Source organism: Taurulus bubalis (assembly GCF_910589615.1).
Source record: "Taurulus bubalis genome assembly, chromosome: 14".
Classification (NCBI taxonomy): domain Eukaryota; kingdom Metazoa; phylum Chordata; class Actinopteri; order Perciformes; family Cottidae; genus Taurulus; species Taurulus bubalis.
In genome coordinates this window covers 14,143,197-14,166,670 of record NC_136602.1, presented here as the reverse complement: position 1 = coordinate 14,166,670, position 23,474 = coordinate 14,143,197, and the positions used below count along the sequence as shown (strand labels likewise).

The 23,474-nt window shown below is 39.5% G+C and overlaps 3 protein-coding genes across 3 annotated transcripts; 1 reads left to right on the top strand and 2 right to left on the bottom strand.

Moving 5' to 3' along the window:
* Nucleotides 1–1,499: 1,499 nt before the first annotated feature.
* On the top strand, nt 1,500–1,964 carry sprn (shadow of prion protein; the record flags this gene model as incomplete). Its single annotated transcript, XM_079229796.1, has 1 exon — nt 1,500–1,964. The coding sequence occupies one exon, from the start codon at nt 1,500–1,502 to the stop codon at nt 1,962–1,964; it is 465 nt and encodes a 154-aa protein (XP_079085922.1).
* A 1,083-nt stretch (nt 1,965–3,047) lies between these two features.
* On the bottom strand, nt 3,048–6,443 carry mtg1 (mitochondrial ribosome-associated GTPase 1; the record flags this gene model as incomplete). Its single annotated transcript, XM_079229308.1, has 11 exons — nt 3,048–3,332; nt 3,530–3,642; nt 4,068–4,149; nt 4,340–4,436; nt 4,540–4,601; nt 4,699–4,789; nt 5,247–5,303; nt 5,400–5,486; nt 5,583–5,687; nt 5,901–5,965; nt 6,341–6,443. The coding sequence occupies 11 exons, from the start codon at nt 6,441–6,443 to the stop codon at nt 3,235–3,237; spliced, it is 960 nt and encodes a 319-aa protein (XP_079085434.1). The 3' UTR covers nt 3,048–3,234.
* A 461-nt stretch (nt 6,444–6,904) lies between these two features.
* On the bottom strand, nt 6,905–12,728 carry paox (polyamine oxidase; the record flags this gene model as incomplete). Its single annotated transcript, XM_079230300.1, has 10 exons — nt 6,905–7,847; nt 7,933–8,087; nt 8,240–8,352; nt 8,466–8,551; nt 9,617–9,786; nt 10,124–10,302; nt 10,631–10,818; nt 10,990–11,120; nt 11,362–11,538; nt 12,575–12,728. 10 exons carry the CDS (start codon nt 12,726–12,728, stop codon nt 7,695–7,697), a joined length of 1,506 nt encoding a protein of 501 aa, XP_079086426.1. The 3' UTR covers nt 6,905–7,694.
* Nucleotides 12,729–23,474: the final 10,746 nt, after the last annotated feature.

Genomic DNA, 23,474 nt, shown 5'->3' with positions numbered 1-23,474 from the left:
CTTAAATTGCATAGTATAATAACAAAACAAAACAAAAGCTTTCATCATCATTATCACCACCATCATCATGTATTTTCAGTTCTTCTTAAGACTTTGCATGTTTACCTTTCATTTGGCGTAAAGCATTGAATGGTTATGGCATGAGACAGATGTACATGAAGATGTACATTATTCTTAATGAATTTAAATAAATGTTCGTAATTATAGCATTTTTATCGTTTACTCCATGGGGCAATAAATCAGATAATATTTATTACAAATATATATAATTTAAATCCTTGCAAAATGTAATATAGTATATATTATTAGATTTGCTAGTAACGTGTTAAAAATATATATAATGCATATTTTAAAAACTAAAACTAAACATGTTCACGTTTAAGAAAAAAAAAGAAGAAGAATGAACTTGAAGAATGAACAGATACATATATTTGCTGGACCCTTCTTTACAAATTGAAACCAAACACCGTTAGCAACATTTTACCTTGAGGTTAACCTGATCACCGTAAACATAAAGGAGACGGAGAAATACATCAGTCAGTACATTTAAAAAAAGAAATATCATGTGTTTTTAATCCAGAATAACATTATATTAAACTCATCTAACAGCATCCCAGTATTTGGTGCTCTCTAGATGTGCGCGTGTGAGTGCGCTGCGCGTGCCCGCAGTCATCTTCATGAACGAGCCTGCATCGTCCGTGACAATCCCCTTTCATCTTTCCTCCGATTGCCAAAACATAGGCAAGGATAAAAACACAGGGAAATAAGGTAAGCAGCAACCAGTATGATGTACTGGTTAACATGGAAGTGGATGTTTATGAAGACAATTCATTTATTTTTAAATGGTGGTGTAATTCCTGCAGGCTACACTAGTAGCGTACAGGCTAATTTATGAGAATACCGTGAAATGAACATCATGCATGCATGCATTTGCAAAACGTTGTATTACTATCATCGTACGTGTAATAATGAAAGAGGAGCTGCCACAGTGCCGCTGGAACTCAACAATGACATATAAGGATGAAGGCCTATTAGGTATTAACAAGATTGCCATCTTTTGCCTTTTTTCATAATCATCCATGGAAGGAATTTTATGCTGAATGCTAAAACAGCAACGTTCTCTGGTGAGCATATTTATTTTTTAAACTGACCTACTTTAATGGAGAGGGGCAATCTGCAACATAAATGTGTCTTTATACTAAACAGCAATATGAACATGACAAGATGTCACATTTAGTCATCTGTGGAGTGCTGTTGAGAGCATATTATGTCACACGGTTTAGGGTGATGTTTCTGAATTGTATACAAAATTGATTAGTGAATATAAAAAGCATGGTTGCAGCTGTTTGCGGAAATGTTCTGCCACCCAAAATCAAAAGATAAGTCTTTGATTTAAAACATACTCCAGCTAGATGGATCATTTTTCCATTTCACACTTTAAATGTGCAGTGAAACCACTAGGCCTAAAATGTGCACCATTGTGTATTCTTCCTGCCCAGATGTCAGGAATGAACCAGGTGGTGGCGACATGCTGGACTTGCCTGCTGCTTTCTGCTTTCCTTTGTGAGCCGGTGCTGTCCAAGGGCGGTCGTGGAGGGTCCCGGGGCTCCTCTCGAGGCTCCCACTCCCGGAGCCCCACAACGGGGAGAGGAGGCGCCTACGGTGGGACGCGCTCTCGCTACAGGTCGACAGCGCGGTCCTCCCCCGTGAGGGTGGCAAGTGCAGCAGCAGCAGGGGCGGCGGTGGCGGTGGCATTATCAGCTGATAAATGGTACGCCTCTGCCTACCGCCGCAGCAACGCCGACAGCCCGGATGAAGAGCTGGATTACTACAACAGGACCATTTACTTTGATGCACTAATGTCCAGCTCAACACAAAATGGATCTTCTCTCTCTCAACTGGTTTCTATCCTTATTGCAACATTTTCCCCCAAATATGGACTTTTACTGGATAGCATACTGTAGATGTTCATCTTATGTTTGATTGAGTCTAGGCTTGAGTTTCTGTGGATCTGAATATAATGTGCAGGACTGGCCTGGAACCTGCACTGGAAAGACCAGTGGAAGGACACAACATTTAGAAAAAATCTCTACTGTATGTTTTTACACATAATCATCTATACCAACAGACAAATGTACATTACCAACACAGTATTCACTGTGATATTTCACCACTGCAAGAGTGCGGTTTAGTCAAAACAGTGTGATACAGATATCGGGTCAGAGCTCAAGAACAATTACTTCCTTTCCTAAAGCTTAATTCTGAGATCCAATTATTTAAATGTTATAACAGAAAAAATACACTTTTTTGAGTGCAATCAAACCACAGGCTGCCAATTTTATTAGTACTGCCAAACTTAATTGTATCTTAAAAATCTCTATTTTCATAAAAAAAAAACACAGGAAAATTGCAATTTGTAACCTCAAACCGTATTCCTTCTACAAAACTTAATTTCAAGACTGTATTTACACTAAATATATATTTATAGAGGTAGTCATGTAAATTGTATTTATATAGGTCAACATCAGAAATCACAAAATAACCTCAGGGGGCTTTCACGATCGGGACACTACGCCCTCTGTCCTTATGACCGTAGTCGTATAGTCACTGCTGTCAAACGCCATAAAGATGATTCTAAACCATAAGACAAGGCAAATCATCTGAAACTTCTGTGCAATTCATACTCTTTTATAACACCTGAAATTTAGAAAATTAATTCATCAGATCTGTGTATGAACCACGTCATTGCTGGAGGGACGCTAGAAAACAAACTGCTGCTCTCACTGTTTTTTTTATGTCTCTGGTGGTTTATCCATCATTCCAGAGGAGCTTTCCACCTGCAGTTGACACTCAGGAGCAACATATGTTCCATATCAATAAGTGCACTCTATCACATGCTCCAACACTTATACATAACAGATTTGTTATCACTGTCTTTATGCAAATAAATATCCTGTTTACACCATTTCAGATATCTGCGTCATGTATTAAAAGCAAAGCTGAGAAAAAAACGTCTTACTTGAATCAAGTTGAATCATTTTATTTGCAAAGGATTCAGTGCTTTGTACATCATCCAAAAGCAGACAGCATCATGTCCCCAAAACGTTGAAAGCATGGTGACCTCATGCTTTCAACCGATGCACAACACTGGTTCAATATAAATCCTTCCAGGTTGAGGGCAAACAGGTAAAACCCAGAAACCGTCTATGGTTGTCTTCATCAAAATGTCTGAGGTCAGTCCAGCATTACTTGTCCGAGCTCTCCTTTCCTGAAGGTTCTTATGAAATCGTAAGCTGCTGCTGTGTAGTTTGGGACAGTGATGGTGATATTTCCTGAGGGAGACGAGGAACAAAGAGTTTCATTTTGAGAGCCAATCTTATATATATGATGGTGCTCACACTGTCAAACTCTGGCAATAAGTGTATTTTCCAAAATGTCATTCTATTCCTTTAACTCAATGAGACTGAAATATATAAAATCACTTATACTGTATGTAACAGGAGCGTCTGTAGGAATAGCATTTTCTTACCCACTCCAGTAATGGCTTTGACCCGTTGCGTCTTTCCAAGTTTTACAGCAATGCGTTTGAGGACATGCTGGATGTCATCGCTTGGCTCTTGGAGATCGTATTTTTCCACATAACTGCATACAAACACACACAGACATACAATAAACAGTCGCCCTAATGTGAAGCAGGGCTGCCATGATATGAGCCCTGCATCATTTCCAATCATTGAGACAATCTATCTAAAATAAGATTAAATAATGCTATCAATCAAATTCACCTTTAACTATGTATATTGTGCGGTTTGTCTCTTTTTTGGCCAATAAATGACACTTAAAATACAAGTGAAAAGAGGTGGGGAGAGCGTCTGTAAACATAATTGTATATATATCAAATAATTTCAGAAGCGCTAAATTAGATACACACTGTTGTCATATGTGTAATTTTATTATGATGTCAATATTACATTTTTAAATATCACGGTTACCATCAATAACGCATTTTGCTTTTAATATGAAGCAAAATATATACACTGACCATGCAAAAGTTCATTAAATCATACCTGAACTTCCCTAGCCTGTTCAAAGAATAGAGTAAGTAGTCAGCGATAATGTCTTCACCCACTAGATGGTCCAGAATAGTTCCTTGAGAAGGAAAAAATATCAAAATATATGTTGAGTACATAATATGTGACTGCATATATGACAGCATGTGTCATATACAGACAAATGTGACAGCAATTCCACTGTACAACAAAGTGTCCCATGGTGTGTCCTGAATGACAGTAATTGTTTTGTTGGTCAAAGAAAAGAGCAATAATCCTCTTCTGCTCACCACATAAAGCCAGCTTCATGCCCGTTTCAACACTCTCAATCTTAGGAGGCAAGACTCCTGGTGTGTCCAACAGGTGCACTATGGGTCGTTCACACACCTGAGGACAAGGAGAGAAACAAATACTTTGCAGATGTGCACACACACTATGAACCCATAAACACACACACATACACAGTGACAAACATGTGATCGACACTCACCTGAATTCTAGTCAGGATCGCTCTAGTTATACCTGGCTCCCCACCTACTCGAGATGCACGACCTGGAATTGGTGTATAATTATACCAAATATTTATTACTGAGGAGATGATTATAATGAATCAACGTTCAACAATTATCCACTACTTTATTACACAAACCTTTTTTCAGGTTTGTTCGTCTCAGCGAGTTAATAAGAGATGACTTCCCCACGTTGGGCACTCCAATCACCATCAGGCAGAAATTTGTATTCTGAAAGATTTACATGACAAGGTTAAAGCACAGGCGACACATTGGCCTCCAATACCTTAAAAATACAAATATTGAGGAAAAGACTGTAAATAAATGGTTCGTTGTGGATTCTGCGCCACTGAGGCAATAGAAAAGACACCTTTGAGTCACAATAAAACAGAATTCTGGTGAGCAATAATTATAGCTCTGTGAGGGTAAGACTTATTTTATTATTAGTTATTCCAATGTTGTATACCTCTTATATCAAATATAGCTTCTTGCAAATATGTTGTTATAGGTTATGTTGTGTGATACGTAACACTAAATTATGTTTGAGGTTGTTTAGGAACCGTGAGGACACTGTTTCTATGCCAGATAGCCCTGACTGCTGTAAAATGCCTATTGGCCTCATTACTTAGCTTACTACTCTCAAAGTTGAAACCAAAATGTATTACTAAACTGTCTGAAGTAAGCATACCTCATCTCTGTTAAAGCGTGGGTGGCTCTCAATAATTTCCACCACCATAGGCACCAACTACAGAAAAAAAAGGATTATTTTGCACATTCGGGCCAGCTGTGAAAAAACTCTGCAGACAGTCGAATGTTGAGTATTCAGTGAGATGACCTTTACCTGTTTGATGTTGTCATCTCTCTGTTTTAAACAGTCTGTGAAGAGAACATTCTTCACCCCGTTTTTGTTTAGCTTCTGCATGATTCTCTGCAGGGAAAATGTAAAGAAGACATTTTATGTACAAGTACTTTGTAAAACGCTGATGACATGTGGCTGTGTGAAAACAAAAGCAAGACGTTTTACCTGCTCATTGGACAGATCGGCCAGGTCCATCTTGTTTAAAATTAGCAGGTGGGGTCTGACATCTAGAGTCTCCTGAAACACCGGGTTTCTTCCAGAGAAGGGGATGTCCATAATGTTAAAGAAAAATCAAACCGTTCTCTCAATTGTATTAGTAGGAGCGAGTTATTCTCCTCGACCGTTTTGCTGCTGTGTGTTTCCTAAGGAAGTGTACGTTATGTATCGTTATGTAATGACATAACGATATTTTGTTTACATATGTAATCAAAAACAGGATGGCACTTTGCACTGCTATATTCGGACGTTAACAATAAAGGATATTCTGGCATCATGGATTTCTACGATGCAGTCGACACTCTTGAGGCTGGCTCTCATCTGCTTGAGTCCTGCAAACGGTTAGGTGAAACTATTATAGATAGATAGATAGATAGATAGATAGATAGATAGACACCAAAAATAGTAGGTATGAAAAATACTCAATATATAAAACAAAACAGAACGTAGTTTAATAAGCAGAGCGTATTAAATTAAACAATAAAGAAAGTGCAAAAATGCAAAGTATATGAAGTGTATATAAGTATACACAGTAAAATCTAAGTATGTACAGTGACCAACTAAACAAAAGCGGTGCAATTATTACAGCAATTATGTGCCCAGTGACTTATCTTGTATTACATACATGGATGCTTGCTTTACATTACATGTATATTCAAAATGCACAATTTGATTTTCCTGTGGAGAACTTAAATCGAAGGTGTCACCTTTAGCCATGTGTCCGGGGAACCAGTGAGCCACTTCCCGTGCCCCAAAGTCAAACCCAGTCCTGAACTGGCCGACATGACGCAGCGCGTGGTACAGTTTCATGGCTGCTGCTCGTCTACGTATCTGCGTCTGGCTTTTGTTTGTGTTAAAGACAATTTTACTTTGACCAACTAGCGACAAAGCAGCTTGCTGCTGCACATTTTGATGGTGTGTTTCACTGTTTACAGTCCGACTCGAATCTCCCGTCAAGCAACACTGTTCCGGGGATTTCTTCTTCTTCTGTTTAATTTTCCGCAGTGTACACGCTAATGATGGTCCTACTGCCACCCGCAGGACAAATACAGTTAATTACTTGATTACGATCTCTTAAACCTGTATTGTGCAGGAAGCAAATGTCCGCCTTTGCAATGAGTGGATGCTATCACATGATAAAACACCAAGACTCAAAAAACGAGTTGTGTGTTTGTTCTTGTAGGATATTTGTTTTCATTTTTTTGACATGCTCTTCTGAATCAAATGCTTATTAAGGGAATCATTTCATACAGTCTGGTGTTTCTCTGACATCAACCACGTTCTGGTCTTGGTGATAGATTTGACCTTTTCAAATCTAACATGAATTAAGATTTTGTGTTGCAAAACTTTTTTCTGGCAAAAGGTTTTTGGGGAAGTTTGTCAGTGAGGTGTTACTGTGCAGCTTGTGATGTTTGTATTAATTAAATCAATAGTTATTTAAGGTTCTCCAGTCCAACCACTCTTTCAATGGCCAAGTTGGATTTTACAAGAGCAAAATTAAAACATATGGTTAGTTACAAACAATAAAACAATTAATACACTTATGTTTTATATAAGATGCACCTACATTAATTAACTCATTGACACAGAGCTGTTGAAATAGTTTATTCAAAACAATTATATTTTCAAAAATTATATTTATATTCAATGAATAAAACAACTGTATAGAATCCAATCAAAACAAGGCAACCATTTTGTAAGATCACTACTAATTCTAACAACTGTATCGCAACTGTATTAAGTTAATTTGTAAAACCGGATTACTGTACAACTTCAAACTTACTTTTACATTGTGTTCTATACAAAGAAGCCTTTCATCCGGAATTAAAAGCTGTATCCTTAACGTTTTTAATGAAAATGTCATTACTGTATCGATTAATTTTGTTGGCCATGTCCATTTATATTCCAATGCAATGAACAGCATAAGGTAGGCAGCATCTCACTTCATGGCCTTGGCACTGCTTCACATCAACAGCAGCTATCCATAATCCCCCGAATCAACTCGCAGATTTTAGCCATGAATCTGATAAATGTTTTTTTGTCAAAGAAACATAGATTCTTTTAAAGTTTTGATTTAGGCGGCTCAGGAGGACTCATGGAGGAGTAGTGAGAGATGAGTCTGTCAGCTTCTCTCCACCCAGTGAGAAGAGCTCCATGGACGGTGGAGTAGTAGTATGGATGAGTAGCCTCTCCAGCAAATAACACCTGAAGGGGCTGAAACAGACCAAAAAATGTCAAAGAGTCTTATACTGTGGTGAATTATGTGTGAATCTGTGTTTGAGTATGAACATGTAGGTACTTGTGACTGTGATCCCTTCGCAGGCAGGGGCTCCATCATGTTCTCAAGGTCCTGTTCCGAACAACCTATTGCTGGGTAACTGTAAGATCCACATGTCCAGGAGTCATGAAACCACTGGGAGCGCAGGATTCTCTTTGGGGTGATGGTTGGGTTTCCTAAACACACACACAGTTAGTCCGCGAATGCTAAAAGAGATCCTTCTAAAATTACTTTTATATATATATATGTATTTAGATCTGCAGAGAAAGTAATTCACTCTGAACGGTGGACAACTGTTGCCCAATGCTTGTGATTGAATTAGCATCACCTGTAAATCTGCGGAAGAGTTGTGTGACGGTGTGTGCGACCTCTTGTTCAGACAGGGTCTCCATATACTCTGACTCATGTCCAGCAATCCAACCACACATAACATGGCCATACCTGAAAGTTAAACCACAACAGAACTGTATTCCCAATCAATGTATTTACCAGTTATTTTCTATTAAACACAACAAGAACAATGCAGGAAAGCATCATCGATTGTGGTTGTCGACCTTTCAGTGGGTTTGAGCAGAGTGAAGGCACACAACTTCCTTATCCAGGACCTCTGTACATCTGGCACCTTGTCCACCATGTCGTCCTGAATCATGACAAGAGATGAAACGGACAGTTGAAATGATGCATATGTTTGACATTTTGTGAACTATTGCCGTGGCATAAACATAAAAAATGTTGGGACATTTGTGGGAGGAGAATAAGACAACAGTGTATGGTTGTGAATTGTGATCCTGAATTAGTGATTTGACGCTGCAGTGTGTTAAACCTGCTGTTCAAACAACCCCTCATGCTGTATTATGATGGATGATTAAATCATTTCTATTGCTTTCTATTCTCAAGGCTGTTCTATTTTTCTCTCATAAATATATTTTAAAAAGAGATGGGAATGAGGTAACCTAATCACCAACCAAATGGAAAGCAGGAAAAGAGTGAGAGGAAAAAGCTGAGGAAATGATGTAAGCAGTAGTTTGTAAGACAAATCGGATTTTAAGACATACATCAGTGAGACGTCTTAAAGTCAGATGTAAAGCTAGTTTAACCATAGAAAATCACAATATATAAACATAGTTGCAGCATTAATGGGTGGCTGTAGCTCAGGGGGATGAGTGGTTGTCCCGCAACCACGAGGTAGCTGACTCGATCCCCAGTCCCCCCATAGCTCACACATTGAAGTGTCCCTGAGCAAGACACTGAACCCCCAACTGCTCCACAGGCTCCTCACAGGGCAGCCCACTGCTCCCTATCCAGGGATGGTTCAAATGCAGAGAATAATTTCCCCCAAGGGGATTAATAAAGGATAATTTTTAAGTATTGTTTTGGGGCAAACTGCCTGTCAGGGAGGGGGACTGGAGAACTATGTGACTGATTGAAGGGTTGAATGGGAAGAGATGTCAGCCTGTACTCGTTTGTGGGGAGCAGTGCTTGGTGGACATTACAGGGCACAGTGCTGTGTTGGCATTTCTCCCTCTGACATGTTATTCATTTGTCTGTGTCGAAGGTGTATGTGTTTCTACAAGCCTGGGGAATTCCTCTTCCTTTGAATATTTTTTTGCATATGATACTATTTTTGTATGTGATTGAATCCAGTGTGTGTGTGCAAACACTTAATAGTAAATGTATTGCTTTATTCATTGACTGCACATCTCACCTCATCTTCCCACACAAGATAGATGACCTCACAGTCAGCATCCCACCATGGTTCATCAAACTCCACAAATATTTTATTGTTTGTTCCAAAACCTAGTCTCTGGACAGAGTGCAGCTTGTGTAGAGGCAGAGGAGGCTGGAACAGGGCTGAATGGTGCTTCTTTAGGTATCCTGAACAAACAGAACAAGGTGTGTGTGTTCAGTACTGAATAATCTCTGTTTAAAACTACACTAAAAGTGTACATTTTATTATTTACCACATAAAAAGTCACAAAACCAGTATCTTATATTTAAGTGTGATCAAATCTTCTGTTTTCTAATCTTTATATCAGAACTAGAAACTAAAATGTTTTTTATATTTTATACAAGCATACAAGACGTAATGCTGTGCCCGTAATGACATGTGCCCTTGACAACTAAATGGTTAAAAATGTCTTCATTGCAAAATGCCATGCTCTTAGATGGAAAACAGTAAACTTTGTTTGTGAATGTACGTGTCGCATTCTACCTAAAGGTACTGTGACAATAACATGATCGGCAGCGATCCTCTCCTCATCACATTCAATCATCACAGGGTCTTCTCTCTTCTCTGTGTTGTTCCAGTGGACACAGCGAACAGGCTGATTGTAGGTCACTAAACCACTGGGGAGCTCCGACATCCCGTTTTTGACCAGACCATCATAGCCACTGAGAAAGACAATTATGTTTAAGTCAATCGGACATACACATGTGTGCAGAAACAGTCAATTAACAGAATAATGTACTGCTAACATGCTCTGAAAGGCCCCCTAATGCAGCCTGAGCTGGGAGGGAAGCTGGCTGGCGAGAGTCTGGTGGGTCAAAATTTGACCCATGGAGACTTGTCCAGGCACAGTCTGAAATAACTAAATGGATCCATCAGCCTGTGGACCCACCACATGCAGGGATAGGCATTTGGGTTGGGTGCACTGTGAGCCAGGAGGCAGACAAAGGTGGAAATTGCTACACTACATGTATGCAGTGTTGGAGTACAAACCCTGGGAAGGTACAGTCCAGTCCAGGAAGAGTTTTATATAGGCCATAGGCCCCAAGGCCCACCTCATCCATGCTGTGAGCACCATTAATGCAGCACTCCAACTTCAACATGTTACTGATCATACACCGTCGCAGAGATCTGGTGGTTGCATCGATATCTTTCCACTCCTCTGCTGCTCGTTGTTGAACCTGCACCAGATAACAAGAAACAAAACACACTGTTAATTATTACAAGATGCAGTCAATTGTTTTTGCTTATTGCAGTTTATTATCAATAACAAGTGAGATAGAATAACTCAGATACTGGTAGTTAACGAACACCCCCCAGTATTGTTGTTTTAGTCACTGAGAAAAACATACCTCTGACCGGATAAAATCTCCCACAGAGGCCAAGGGTTCTCCTCCTTGACTCTTAAATTTTGAACTTTCATTCAGCAACTCAGCGAACATTTCCTGAGTATGATACATGTCGTCAGCATTCAGCTTCCGACCTGAAAACGTTACGCAACAAACAGAATACTAATTAGGAAAATATCATCAGGTTACACTCTCACAGTGCAGTAATTAATCAATGACATGCTTGCTACATATGCCAATACATTTAGTTTTTTTGGTTAGGTCTATTCTGCTGAAAAAATAGTTTCATACCGTCCCTATTATTATTATTATTATCCTGATGCAGATTTATACAAAATGTGTAATATTGGGCTTTATAAATTAAATTGTCTTGACCTGAACTGCAGAAAATGTTGGGGATAAAGGGGGGATGTCCTCCGAAGTCGATGGCCTTGTTCTCTGGTGCGAGGGCCTCTGGATCCAGGAGCCTGTACTTACGGGCCAGACAGAACACAGGGTTCTCCTCGGACGGTCCATGGATCCAGTTTGCTCCTATCTCAACAATATTATCACCTGCAGATGGAACATATTGTGTGGTTGCAGAAAGAAAGTACGTTACATAAGAAATATCATTACATTGATACCGAAACATTAAGAATCAAAGATGCAACATGAAAACACATGTAATCAGATGATATTTATTTATTCATCAAAGTTTTAATGTCTTCATTGAAGCTGTTTTGACAAAAAAAAAAAAAAAAAAAAAAACTGCAGTGTGTAGAAAATCTGCTTCCTGTTTACACAGTCACGCGCATGCCCAGTGTATGTGAATGGTCAAGTGTGATATAAGTTTTCAAAGGTTGCAGTGTGGACTGAGATCATTTAGAAAACGTTGCTGAAACGATCTTATTTTTGAATCTTGTATGGAGATCGTTTTTGTATTAAAACGAAAATGTATTAGTGTAGATGTAGTAGCCTCAGGGTACTGTCGCTTAGCATCACTCACCGTCTTGCTAAAACTGTATTTTTGACTGTGAATTATTGTCCCCACTCCTAAGTGCTGTTCATTTTGCAAACATATCCGAGTTTATCTGTTAGCCAGCTGGGTTGTATCGTTATAACTCACCCTGGTGCTGGTTGGAACACAACTCCAAGAAAGGAGCATATGTTATTATATACAGTTTCGTGTTTGTGCCTTGACAGCAATTGTATTGTCGTTCGTTTATGATAGGATAGTAAAACCGGTTCTTAAGCATCTCTTCTACTTTTAGTCTTATGATTTACTGCAGACAGAGTTAGGTCTGGTCATAGTTGAGAAAGAACAAAACATTATTGAATTAGGTAAAACAATACTTGAATCTATATGGTCCCAAAAATCTGATTGAAAATAGTTTTAGTGACAGTAGAAGTTTCTATTTTTCTGTATTTATTTATGTGAGAGCTCGTTGCTCTTTGAATCGGAGGGAATGACACGCATTTATGCAACACTTTCTGCGAGGCAATGGAAATACCATTGAAGAAATTACACTTTCCTTTGAGACTTGGTGATTTGCTAAAACCAACTCGAAGATAATCTGCAGTCAAAGTTGTAAACAGTATTGTCGCTCACCCAGTCTGCCAGTTTTTATTCTTCCTCCGCTTCTTTCCGTCGCTTCAAGTATGCGCACGTGATGAAATCCAGCAGTAACGAGCCGGTGTGCCGCTGCTACACCTGATATCCCGCTGCCTATAATCACTATTTTAGCGTTCACATTCACAGACATAGCTGGTTCTGTACTATCGACTCGACCAAGTCAATCGGGTTAACAGTCCTTCCTGGGGCAAAGACCGACAACTTAAATAATGTCTTCCTGTAAAGACTTTCAAAATAAAACTCGTTTTAGAAGGCTGGAACTTTGCTTTTATTGTGAGGGCTATAACGGAAGAAATTAAAAACTGTGATACACGTTTATACTGTTTGGAGGAATAAAGTTATTGGGTGCATCCCAAGTCTCGGCCGCCATCAGCTGTTAAACTAAACAGACAGCAGGCTTAGTTGCCAAATCCACTGCCCGCCACTGTATTGTAGTGTACCTGAATGAATGAAGAGTTTCAACATTGTCTTTTTCAAATTGGGGTATTTATTTCCCTTTTCGAATCAAACGTTCTGTGGCTCAGATATACTGGTTTGGGGTATTCAAATGAGTGTTTAACACATGCCTCTCGCAATGCAGCTGGCCTCTTCACCTGTGTCTGGCCCTGTAAACTCTACCACAGTTCCAGAGTTGTTAGTCGTGGATAAAACATAATTATTAAGGCTCAAAAAAGTGAGTCTACTTTAGCTAGTAGTTTAACTGCTGGTGCTGGTTTAGGGAACAGAATGGAGCGCTCTGCATCTCAGGGGAAAGTATCTGGCTGATAAGGCAAATGCAGCGTACAGCATTTTAGATGATGTAAAAGCTCTTTCAAGGAAAAGCTGCATCATGCTTGTGATACGGCTCGTCGTCCCTTGCCTCTGCTCAGTGTATGACGAAAAACAGGGTAGCACTTTATAATAAGTACACACTATTTAGCATTAGTAACGAATTAATGAACACTGATTTCATCATTTATAAAGCATTATTCCAACATGAACACTCATTAGTGACACATTAGTATGCAATTCATAAACAGTTATACATGTTTCATTCTTGATTAATAAGCTTGGGTGTTCATACTGTTTCTTCTCCAGAAAAATTAACAAACATTAAGTTAACTACGGTACAATCGAGCAGGAAGTGCAGGCTTTACTCCTTACCGCTCAACACTTCGAGGTTCATGTCGGCTCCAGTTGTATGCCTGATGGATTCCCCATTTGTAAAGGAAGTATTAAGGACTTATACATGAATAATAAGATCATTTTTAAAGTGTTAGTAAATGATAAAAAAGAGAGGCAATTCCTGATTAATTCAGGTAATATCTACGCATTAGTTAAGTATTAGTTAAGTATGTTCTTTGACCTCATCTAAAGTGAAGACTATTTATGCCTTACAAAGCATTAAAAACATGTCATGATTAATTCAGTATTTACTATTCATTAGTTAAATTGAACTAATGAGTAGTAAATACTGAATTAATCATGACTAAGGCATAAATAGTCGTCAATTTAGATGAGGTCACAGAACATACTTAACTAATACTTAACTAACGCGTAGTTACTTATATTAGTTAAGTATGTTCTGTGACCTCATCTAAAGTGAAGACTATCTATGCTTACAAAGCATTTATAAGCAGTGCCTCAAAGCTAGCAGAAGTCTCAGTTATCTTCTCAACAGAAAAAGGAAAGCTAGCTAACAATAGCTAGCACAATCAATAAATATGTTGATATGTGCCAACAAACTATGGAACACTCGTGCCACTGACGGGCATGGCCCCCCAGCACCATCATAATAATGTTCTTTATCACTTTGTGTTGTGTCTATTTCCCTTTTCTGTTGAGAAAATAACTGAGACTTCTGCTAGCTTTGAGCCACTGCTTAAATGGGTACTGTCGGGATTTTGCTGGAACTTTGCGGATGTAGTTGCTCCTCTGTCTATCATGTGTCCAGTACCTCAACACCGTTTGTGTGGTGTTTGTTTTGCCAGGAAGCTTTTCAATCTGCCAAGGCTCTTCTCTGTAGCGTGCCTGACTTTCTGCGTCCCTTCAAGGTGTTGACCACCCGGTCTGTTTCTTCTCCAGAAAAAATAACAAACATTAAGTTAACTACGGTACAATCGAGCAGGAAGTGCAGGCTTTACTCCGTGCCGCTCAACACTTCGAGGTTCATGTCGGCTCCAATTGTATGGCTGTTCTTGTGTATTTCGGACCACAATTCCTTGGCGTTCCAGTCCTGGATGCACAATAACAACCAGCATGTAATGCCTTGGTCTCTGCTATTGCAAGACTTTAATATTGACATTCGCAATACCCAAGGGAAAGATCATTTTATGGCTGATACCCTTTCTCGTTCCTATGACCCATGAAATCGAACATTTCTTGGGCAACGTCTTTCTGCAGAAGTATAATTTAGGTATTACTCCTTCCCAGTACCCAGGTCTGCACACGGTAAGAGTACATTTCCAGTCACGCACAGAGGAAATCATGTGTATATTCAATGTGTAAATCATGTATTAATCATATGTGCATTATTTATTTTAATATGACTAGTTGTAGAACCTTAGCTGCAAACACCAAACATGTTGATGCAAGCAAAAGCAAGTAAGTTCTCTTCACTGCCCTGTTTGACCTTATGATGACGGATACATGTAGTCAAGTGTCATGCGAGACCTATTTGACTTGAAAATAAATGCTTTCCCTGGCTCTCTGATTTACCTAAACAAATAGCAAAGATGAATGTTGTGAGCAATAGGAAACATGTGTCAGTTAATTTGTTTATGTACAGTACACCTGACTTGTTATGCCACAAATACTTCAAGATCATTCCATCAGGAATGGTTGTCTGTGTCTATATTTGGCCTGCGACCTGTCCTTTGCTTTGGTGTTGGCTGGGATTGGCTGCAGCATCCCCGCGACCCTGAATAGAATAAGCACTTTGGATAATGCAATGGAACGTTTAATTGACTTACACATATCTGAAATACACAGTGGTAGGTAAACAGTGTTCTAGAAATTTAACTCCACCTGTAACTCAGATGATAACCCACAACAGTTGTTATTAAACTTACTCAAACTTACTTCACTAACTATAACATTAACATGCTGCTGACTCGGTGCATCAGCAATAATAATATAACATCATATCTGGCAATATCACAGGCATCATGCGGTCTCAAGTGAATTGCTTCCTTTACTGAACGAGCCAGTGTTGTGTGGGTTCTAATTCGATCCCACCCATGTTTATGTGGATTATACATTTTCTGGTTGATAGTTTTCTTCGCAGTGTTGATAGGATAGAGTTTCAATTGGATGATTTTATTACAGATTCCTCTCTTAGACGATAGGATACATACAACAACTTTTGCCAAGTTCTTTGTGGTTAACTAAAGTGCCTTCAAACGCAAAAGAAAACTGATTTAAAGTGAATCCTTATTGAACAACTAGGGGAGAAGGGTGTGTTTCCTGTGCCTTCTGAGACTGCTAGTGAAGATGTTAAACTTTTAAAGGGACGCTTATTTCTGGTCGCTGGTGATTCTTGGGAAGAGCACTCATTCACATGGAGGACATCTTGCAAAAGATTACACTTTCAGGTCTCACTATATATCCAGGAAATTTCTCTCAGGATTTGGATCACGACGGAGAGTTTTCAAGCAGGACGACATGAAGGCAACAAGAGCGTGGCAGTAAACCAGTTGACATGTTCGGGATGTTTTTAGACCTGGAGGGGTGGTATTGTTTATGTTTTTAAAAAAATGTAATGCTGCCCTTTTGTTTCACAGTTATTAATACAACCAACCTGGCATGGGGTGAAGAGAATAAGATGTTCATGGATCTCAAAGAGCCCCACTGCAATCAATCTGTTCTTCTGAACCTCAAGCAGGGGATACTTGCCTTCTTTATTCATTATTTCACTTTTATGTTAAAATACTTTTGATAAACATTATGCTCCTATGCATAGACATCTAAAAACAAGTATATAATATGAACACACTATCAATTTAAATGTACCTTTTAGGAGAATGTATATTTGTGTGATCTTACCCTTTGCCTATAAACTGTAAAGGTTCTGAAGGTAAAGGGGATGCGATTAAGACTTGCTAGCAGATATTGTCTTGATTGAAGTTCTGGGCAAGTTTTTCTGCAGAAGTATCATTTCTGCATTACTCCTTCTTTCATAAAGTACCCGGTAAGTACATTTTGCACACGGCAAGAGTACATTTCCAGTCACGCACGGAGGAAATGACGATCATAAAAGATCATATTCAAACGACCAGATAGCAATATTCAATAGCTGGCAGAGAATGTGTCAGTCGGCTATTTAGACAGCAGCCTATTGTTATGAACACTGACCAATTATGTTTGTTTGAACAGATATTGCAATCAAATATGTTACACCAATGCAATACTGGTATTTTGTCAACTGAATGAAACAAGTTGACTCATCATGCGCATCCCTACTTTGTAATGCTATTGTTGGATGCTAAGAAAATACATGATTTTTGATATGTGCATTATTTATTTTAATATGACTAGTTGTAGGACCGTAGCTGCAAACACCAAACATGTTGATCCAAGCAAAGCAAGTAAGATCTCTTCACTGCCCTGTTTATACCTTGTGATGACGGATACTTGCAGTTTACATGTGAGACCTATTTGACTTTAAAATAAATGCTTTGCCTGGCTCTCTGATTTACCTAAACAAATAGCAAAGATGAATGTTGTGAGCAATAGGGAACATGTGTCAGTTAATTTGTTTATGTACAGTGCACCTGACTTGTTTTGCCACATATACTTCAAGATCATTTTACTCTTTATTATTTGATTGACTGATATAGTTATTATTCATATACAAATATCTGAAATACTCAATGGTAGGTTGACAGTGTTTTAGAAATTCAACTCCATCTGTGACCTCAGATGATAAACCACCACAGATGAAAATGTGCCCTTTGCCTCAGGAAAGCAAAGTTTGTTAATGAGCACTGTTAAATGAACCAACAAATATTTTATTAAATTAGTCCATCTCCATCTTCAATAACTATACAATGCTGCCGACATGTTAATGCATCATAATCCAACATCATTTATGACAATATCACAGGGGTCATTGTGTCTCAAGTAAAATGCTTCCTTCACTGGATGAGCCTGTGTGTTGGGTGTGTTCTGATCCAAACCTACCCATGTTAATGTGGACGATATCATTGGTCAGTTTGACGTTAGGGGAGTGACGGTGGGACTGGCCAAGTGAGTCCCAGGCTCCTTACATTGGGAAACGTGTGCAAGTGATTCACTCAATGTGTCTGGCTGAGTTGGTAACAACATAGAACATAAAGGTATTGAAGCGGGGACGTTAAACAGAGAACTCAGTGCAGAGATCTTGACGCTGACAGTCAAATCTGTCAAGACACCTCTGGGGAATCATGTTGTCGAAGAGCAGCTCCAACGGTCTCTTCATCATCATCTTCATCTTCAACCTCCCTCTGTTCGAGCAGGCCTCTCACCAAGACAGAACATATGTTTACGTGGCGACCCGGATGACCCGGAATTTGGCCCAAGACTACTGCAGGGAGCACCATACTGAGCTAGCTACTTTTCGAAATAGCAATGAATTTGATGTACTACAGACTCCATGCAACGCATACAAAAACTTCTGTTGGATTGGTCTCCAAAGAGACAAAAACAATTATACTGTCTGGAACTGGTCTGATGGTGATAGTGTAAACTTTACAAAGTGGCATGAAAATGAACCTAATGATATTGCAACCAGAGAGAATTGCGTTGTCATGGGATCATTATTTTGGTATGATATTAGCTGTGATCACACTTTTACATTTCTGTGTTATGATAATCTAATCTTGGTAAAAGAGAACAAGACATGGGAGGAGGCTCTGAAACACTGCAGGAATCTTGAGATTGACTCCACTTCAAGCAACAGATACTTAAATCATCACTTTGATCTCCCACACATGAACTTTGAAGTCAGGGACTCGGTAGACGAAGAAGCAATCCTGGATTCCCAGACGCCAGAGGTGTGGATAGGTCTACGTTTCCTGGCAGGAGAGTGGCTGTGGGTGAACGGGATGCCTCTGTTGCAACAACTGCAAGCCTGCCCTCCACCCGGGATGCACTGTGGGGCGATGTCGAAGACGGGGAAGCTGTTCATGAACTGTTTGGAGAGAAGGAATTTTCTTTGCTCAAAACGTGTCTAAATGTAGTTCAAAGCCTTCACATGTAGATGCATGTTATGTTAGCTTTATTCTGTGTTTGTGCTTGTGGAGGAGTAGATACAGCATCTGTATTTAAAGTTGTTAGAAATGTAATTTCTAGATTTAAGACAGATTCACAGGATGTTTTGTGTGTCTTCTTGTTATTATCTTCCTTACAATAAAAACTGAAATATATCTGTTTAATTGTAAAAATAAACTTATACTTAATGAATTACATTTCCTGTTGTATAATTTTGTGCTGAGTTGGGAATTGAAAATACAGTTTGAGTAATATTTTCTATTTTAACAAAGAACAAAACAAAATAAAATGTGAATGTACCTTTTCTGAACAAAATTAGTTTTCATTATATTGGTTGTCAGGCGACCTGTTCAGGGTGTACCCGGCCTTCGCCCAATGTAAGCTGTGATCCTGATCCTGAATAGGATAAGTGGTTACATATAATGGATGGTTGGACGAGTATATACAATTATTATATTACTATTAATATTATATATGTACATCAATTACATTACAACAGATTTCTCTCTTAGACGATAGAAACAATATAAAAAGTAGATGTGTTGTCTGTTGCCAAGTTCTTTGAGGTTAAAGTGCCTTTAAATGCAAAACAAGCTGATTTAAAGCAAATCCTCATTGAACAACTAGGGGAGAAGGGTGTGTTTCCTGTGCCTTCTGAGACTGATGTAGATGGCCACCTCACATCGGTCCTCCGCTTCAATGTGGCATGACTGCCAAGGAGCTCCACCAATCAGGTAACATCATCTACCTCTTCCTACTTTCTCTTGACCAGAGTTTAGATTATGCAATTGTAAGGAAATTGTCAACCACTCTTATGGCAAATTCGCACATAAAAAGGGAATCTTAATTGACAAATGGTATTATGCCACTGAAATGAAGGATATTTATCAGTAGTGACAACTTGTGTTTCTTGAGAAGTTTAAGAAATGGTTGCTCTATTTCGAAGTTGATTTAATAGTGTTAAACTACTACTACTGTTAGCAGATGTGGTTTGTATAGCGTGTATACCCAGTGTTAACCCAAATATACTAATGGAGGAATAAGGCAACGTGGGGCATCACTTCAGTTTCAGTGGAACTCTGTCATCCAAAAAGTAAAACTGTATTGTATAAACTGTATAAACTGGATAAACTTTATTTGCTGAGAAACAGAACAATCCAGTAAACTTCAAGGCGTAAATATAAATAAATAAATATAAAATCCCACATCCACAAGGCCCATCTCTCATGCCGCAGAGTCTGATGGAGACTCGGCTCATTGGCCCATGGAGCAGGAGGAAGTCATCGACAGCCTCCTGTGTGAGACTCCTTCCCTCCCCCCCGCGCACTCCCTCTCTCTGGCCTCCAGCGAGGACCCCCGCTGTCTGCAAAGTTTTGCTGCTACAGCTTCAGTCCATGTTTTGAAAGTGAGAAAGTACGGAAATACTTGTACTTAACTTTCCATTGAATGCTATTTTATACTTTTATTCCACCAGATGTCAGAGGGAGATATTGTACCTGTTCAGACAAGGCCGAGCACAGCTACTCGCTCTGCGGGGACAGCCGGCCCTAGTCGCCTCTGTAGCACCTGACCGGAGAGCAAGGCAGCGACGCAGGTGAGACGCAGATTATTACTTTGAGGAGGGGATCTAAAAATAACAAATGTAACTATTTATCGAAAAATATAGAATAACACATTTAACTATAAAAATATTCCGATAAACAAACAAAGCCCCTATTCATTTCACTATAACAACAACAACAACAACAACCATAAAATAAAACAATATAGGGAGTCTCCTTGAGCACATTGTGGACGGTCCACATCATCATGTTGATAAATAAATATTCATAAAAGGGGCAACATTTGCTTGCCTTCTCAAAAATGATGCAGATAGAAATCCATTTTTTTATTTTTTAAAGTCAAAATAAAAACAACAATTTTGATCAAGTAGCACCATCTACTGCAGGGGTGTCAAACATACGGCCCGCAGGCCGGATCCGGCCCGCCAGGGGGTCCAGCCTGGCCCGCGGGATAATTGTTAAAATTGCAGAAAAAGAGAAAGAAAGCTGAGCTGGTTCTCAAACGACTGATTGAAAAATGGGTACGCTAGGGCTGTGCAACCGGTATAGCTGTCTCAGTTGTGCGTACTGTATGAATTGTTCACATACCGTCACTTACTCTCATGTTAACTCATTTGACTCAAGGTGTGCAAAAAATGACATCGCCAAAAGGCATGCTGGGTAAATGGCACCGCCCACACAGGAAGACTTTTCTTGTGAAGGAAGAAGTCTTTTCCTGTGCAGCACAGTGGGCGGGCTTTACCCATCATGCCTTTTGGCGATGTCATGTCTTGCACACCCTGAGTCAACTTATATCCGTGAGACGTAAGTAGCTCAGACCGCTCTACACGTATCTGTGACTGTAAACATTAAATGTTGCTGCCGGCTGAAGAATGACAATAGTCGTTACGGCCGCGCATGCGCCACTAGTATCAAGGTAATCCCCTGTGTCCTAAATCCCTCCAGGTTAGCACCCTATATACCAATCAAAACAGCTGCTGGCCAGTTGCGAGTGGTGAATAACGATGGCGGTGACGGTCCTTTTCGACGTCAATAAATGAATGTGTTTATTTGGAAAAAAAATGCCATGATATACTGTGAAACCGCCAGAATCTTACAAAATACCGTGATATGAATTTTTGGCCATACCGCCCAGCCCTAGGGCACGCTATACATTGACCCAGAGTCAGAATTCATTAGACCACTGACATTACTATAAATATTGCTCAACTGCGAGGGAATCTGCAGAGGAGAGCCCAGGCAGGTAAACAGTGGGCTGATGTCTGAATTTTTGGTCTTTATGTTTCTAGTTTATTGTAAAAATACCTTAAAATAGGGTTTATCATCCAAAAACCTTCACCAAATCTTCTAAATACTACAACCTTGTGAGAGCTACAATATTAATCCTAATCCAGAATTGTTGTTTTTTGGACCATAAATAATGCTTCATAACCAACTGAGGGACTAGTTGTAGCCATGTAAAATCCTAAATGACATGCATTTAGTCCCATGAATAACTCACACACCACTGCTGGAGAGGTGAGAGCTGTCGTCATTGGAACACAAGCAGTTTTGAATATCTCTGCAAGATATCACTGTGATTACTTCACACAAACACTGATACAGATGTTTTGTTTTCTAACAAGGGAAGAGGAGGCGCTGTGCTAATCCTAAGCGTTGTGATTGTTGTCATCTTTGCTTGCTCTGTCCAGGTGGTGGAGAAGCTAATCCGAGGTCTGGCACTGGAGGACAGCAGGAGCATGTTTGCACTCTTGAACACAACAACACCACAGACAGAGCTGTAAAAAGCAGGGTTTGTGTGGCTGATGTTTTGGCTAAATTTGAAAGGTATGTTCCCTGTGATTACGGGTTACTCTATTTGATAAAGTTATGATGAATTCCGGGTCCTGTCACATAGGATACCTAACACCATAAAAATGTGATATGTAAGTGACAAGTTTGTGGCTTTCCCACCAGACTTGCTGGCAGTGAGGAAGCTGAGGATGAAGGTCAATGGAAACTCTATTTTAAACTCTACTGCTTCCTGGATGTGGAGAGCATGCCTAAAGAGGGGGTGGGGTTTGCATTTATGTTTGAGCAGGTGTGTTGTACTCATCCTGTTGCACTTTATGAACTCTTTTCCAGCACAGGTTGGTGCTTGTGATGATAACTCTTGTGCTGCTCCTCCAGGCCCATGGAAGTTTGACCAGGGGCCACTTCCTGCCCGCGAGGAGACCCTACAGCACCTGGTTGCAACAAAGCGAAGGTCACCTGGAGCCTGGAAAATATCTCAAAACAACATTCTCAAATGCTTCGATTTTCTTCTCATCCATAATCAATCTACACTATGTCACTGACAATGTCAGTCGCTATTTCACAGCCTTACAGTATAAACAAGTACATAAAAACACACATAAGTAGACTTGAATAAACATAACATTATTTGATTCGTGGCTACTTGCCCTTGTTGAAAAAAGGTGGCGTGATACTACAATATTGTTAGTATGATGGCATGTGCTCTTTTCCTGGATCTGGCATTAAATGTCTCATCGAGGCACGGCTGACTGCATCATATTACATTGCCTGTTTTTGTTGCGTCTGGTCAAACACAGACAAGTTACTACACTGCATTAATATTACACCTCCTGTCAGAACATGTTTATTAATTTGTCAAATGTAAACAAAAAAAGAGAGAATAAAGAATCCGCATGCTGAGTAATTCAAAACTACCCATCGCGTCGTCAGAAACACCATGAATGGTGACTGAAGCATTGTCCTAGTCGTCATCAGCAAATGTATTAATTTGATATTTTCCAACACAGTGATCTAAATATACTGTAAAGCAGTGGACTGAGACGGCAACCCTGTTGTACCTATGTGCTCACAAAATATACAGTGTGTTTGCAGTCTCTGTGACCAATGCACCAGGAATTCGGACTTCTTGTAGCCTAGTTTAGTCTGAATTATTTGCTGAAGTCAAAAATATTACACAATTCCAAAACACCCCTCTGACACACTCAACTGAAGTTGTGTGAGCCTTTTGAATTTGGCTTTGCTATTTATGGTGCACGAGTCTTTGCACAAGAGGTATGTATGTGTGTCAACAA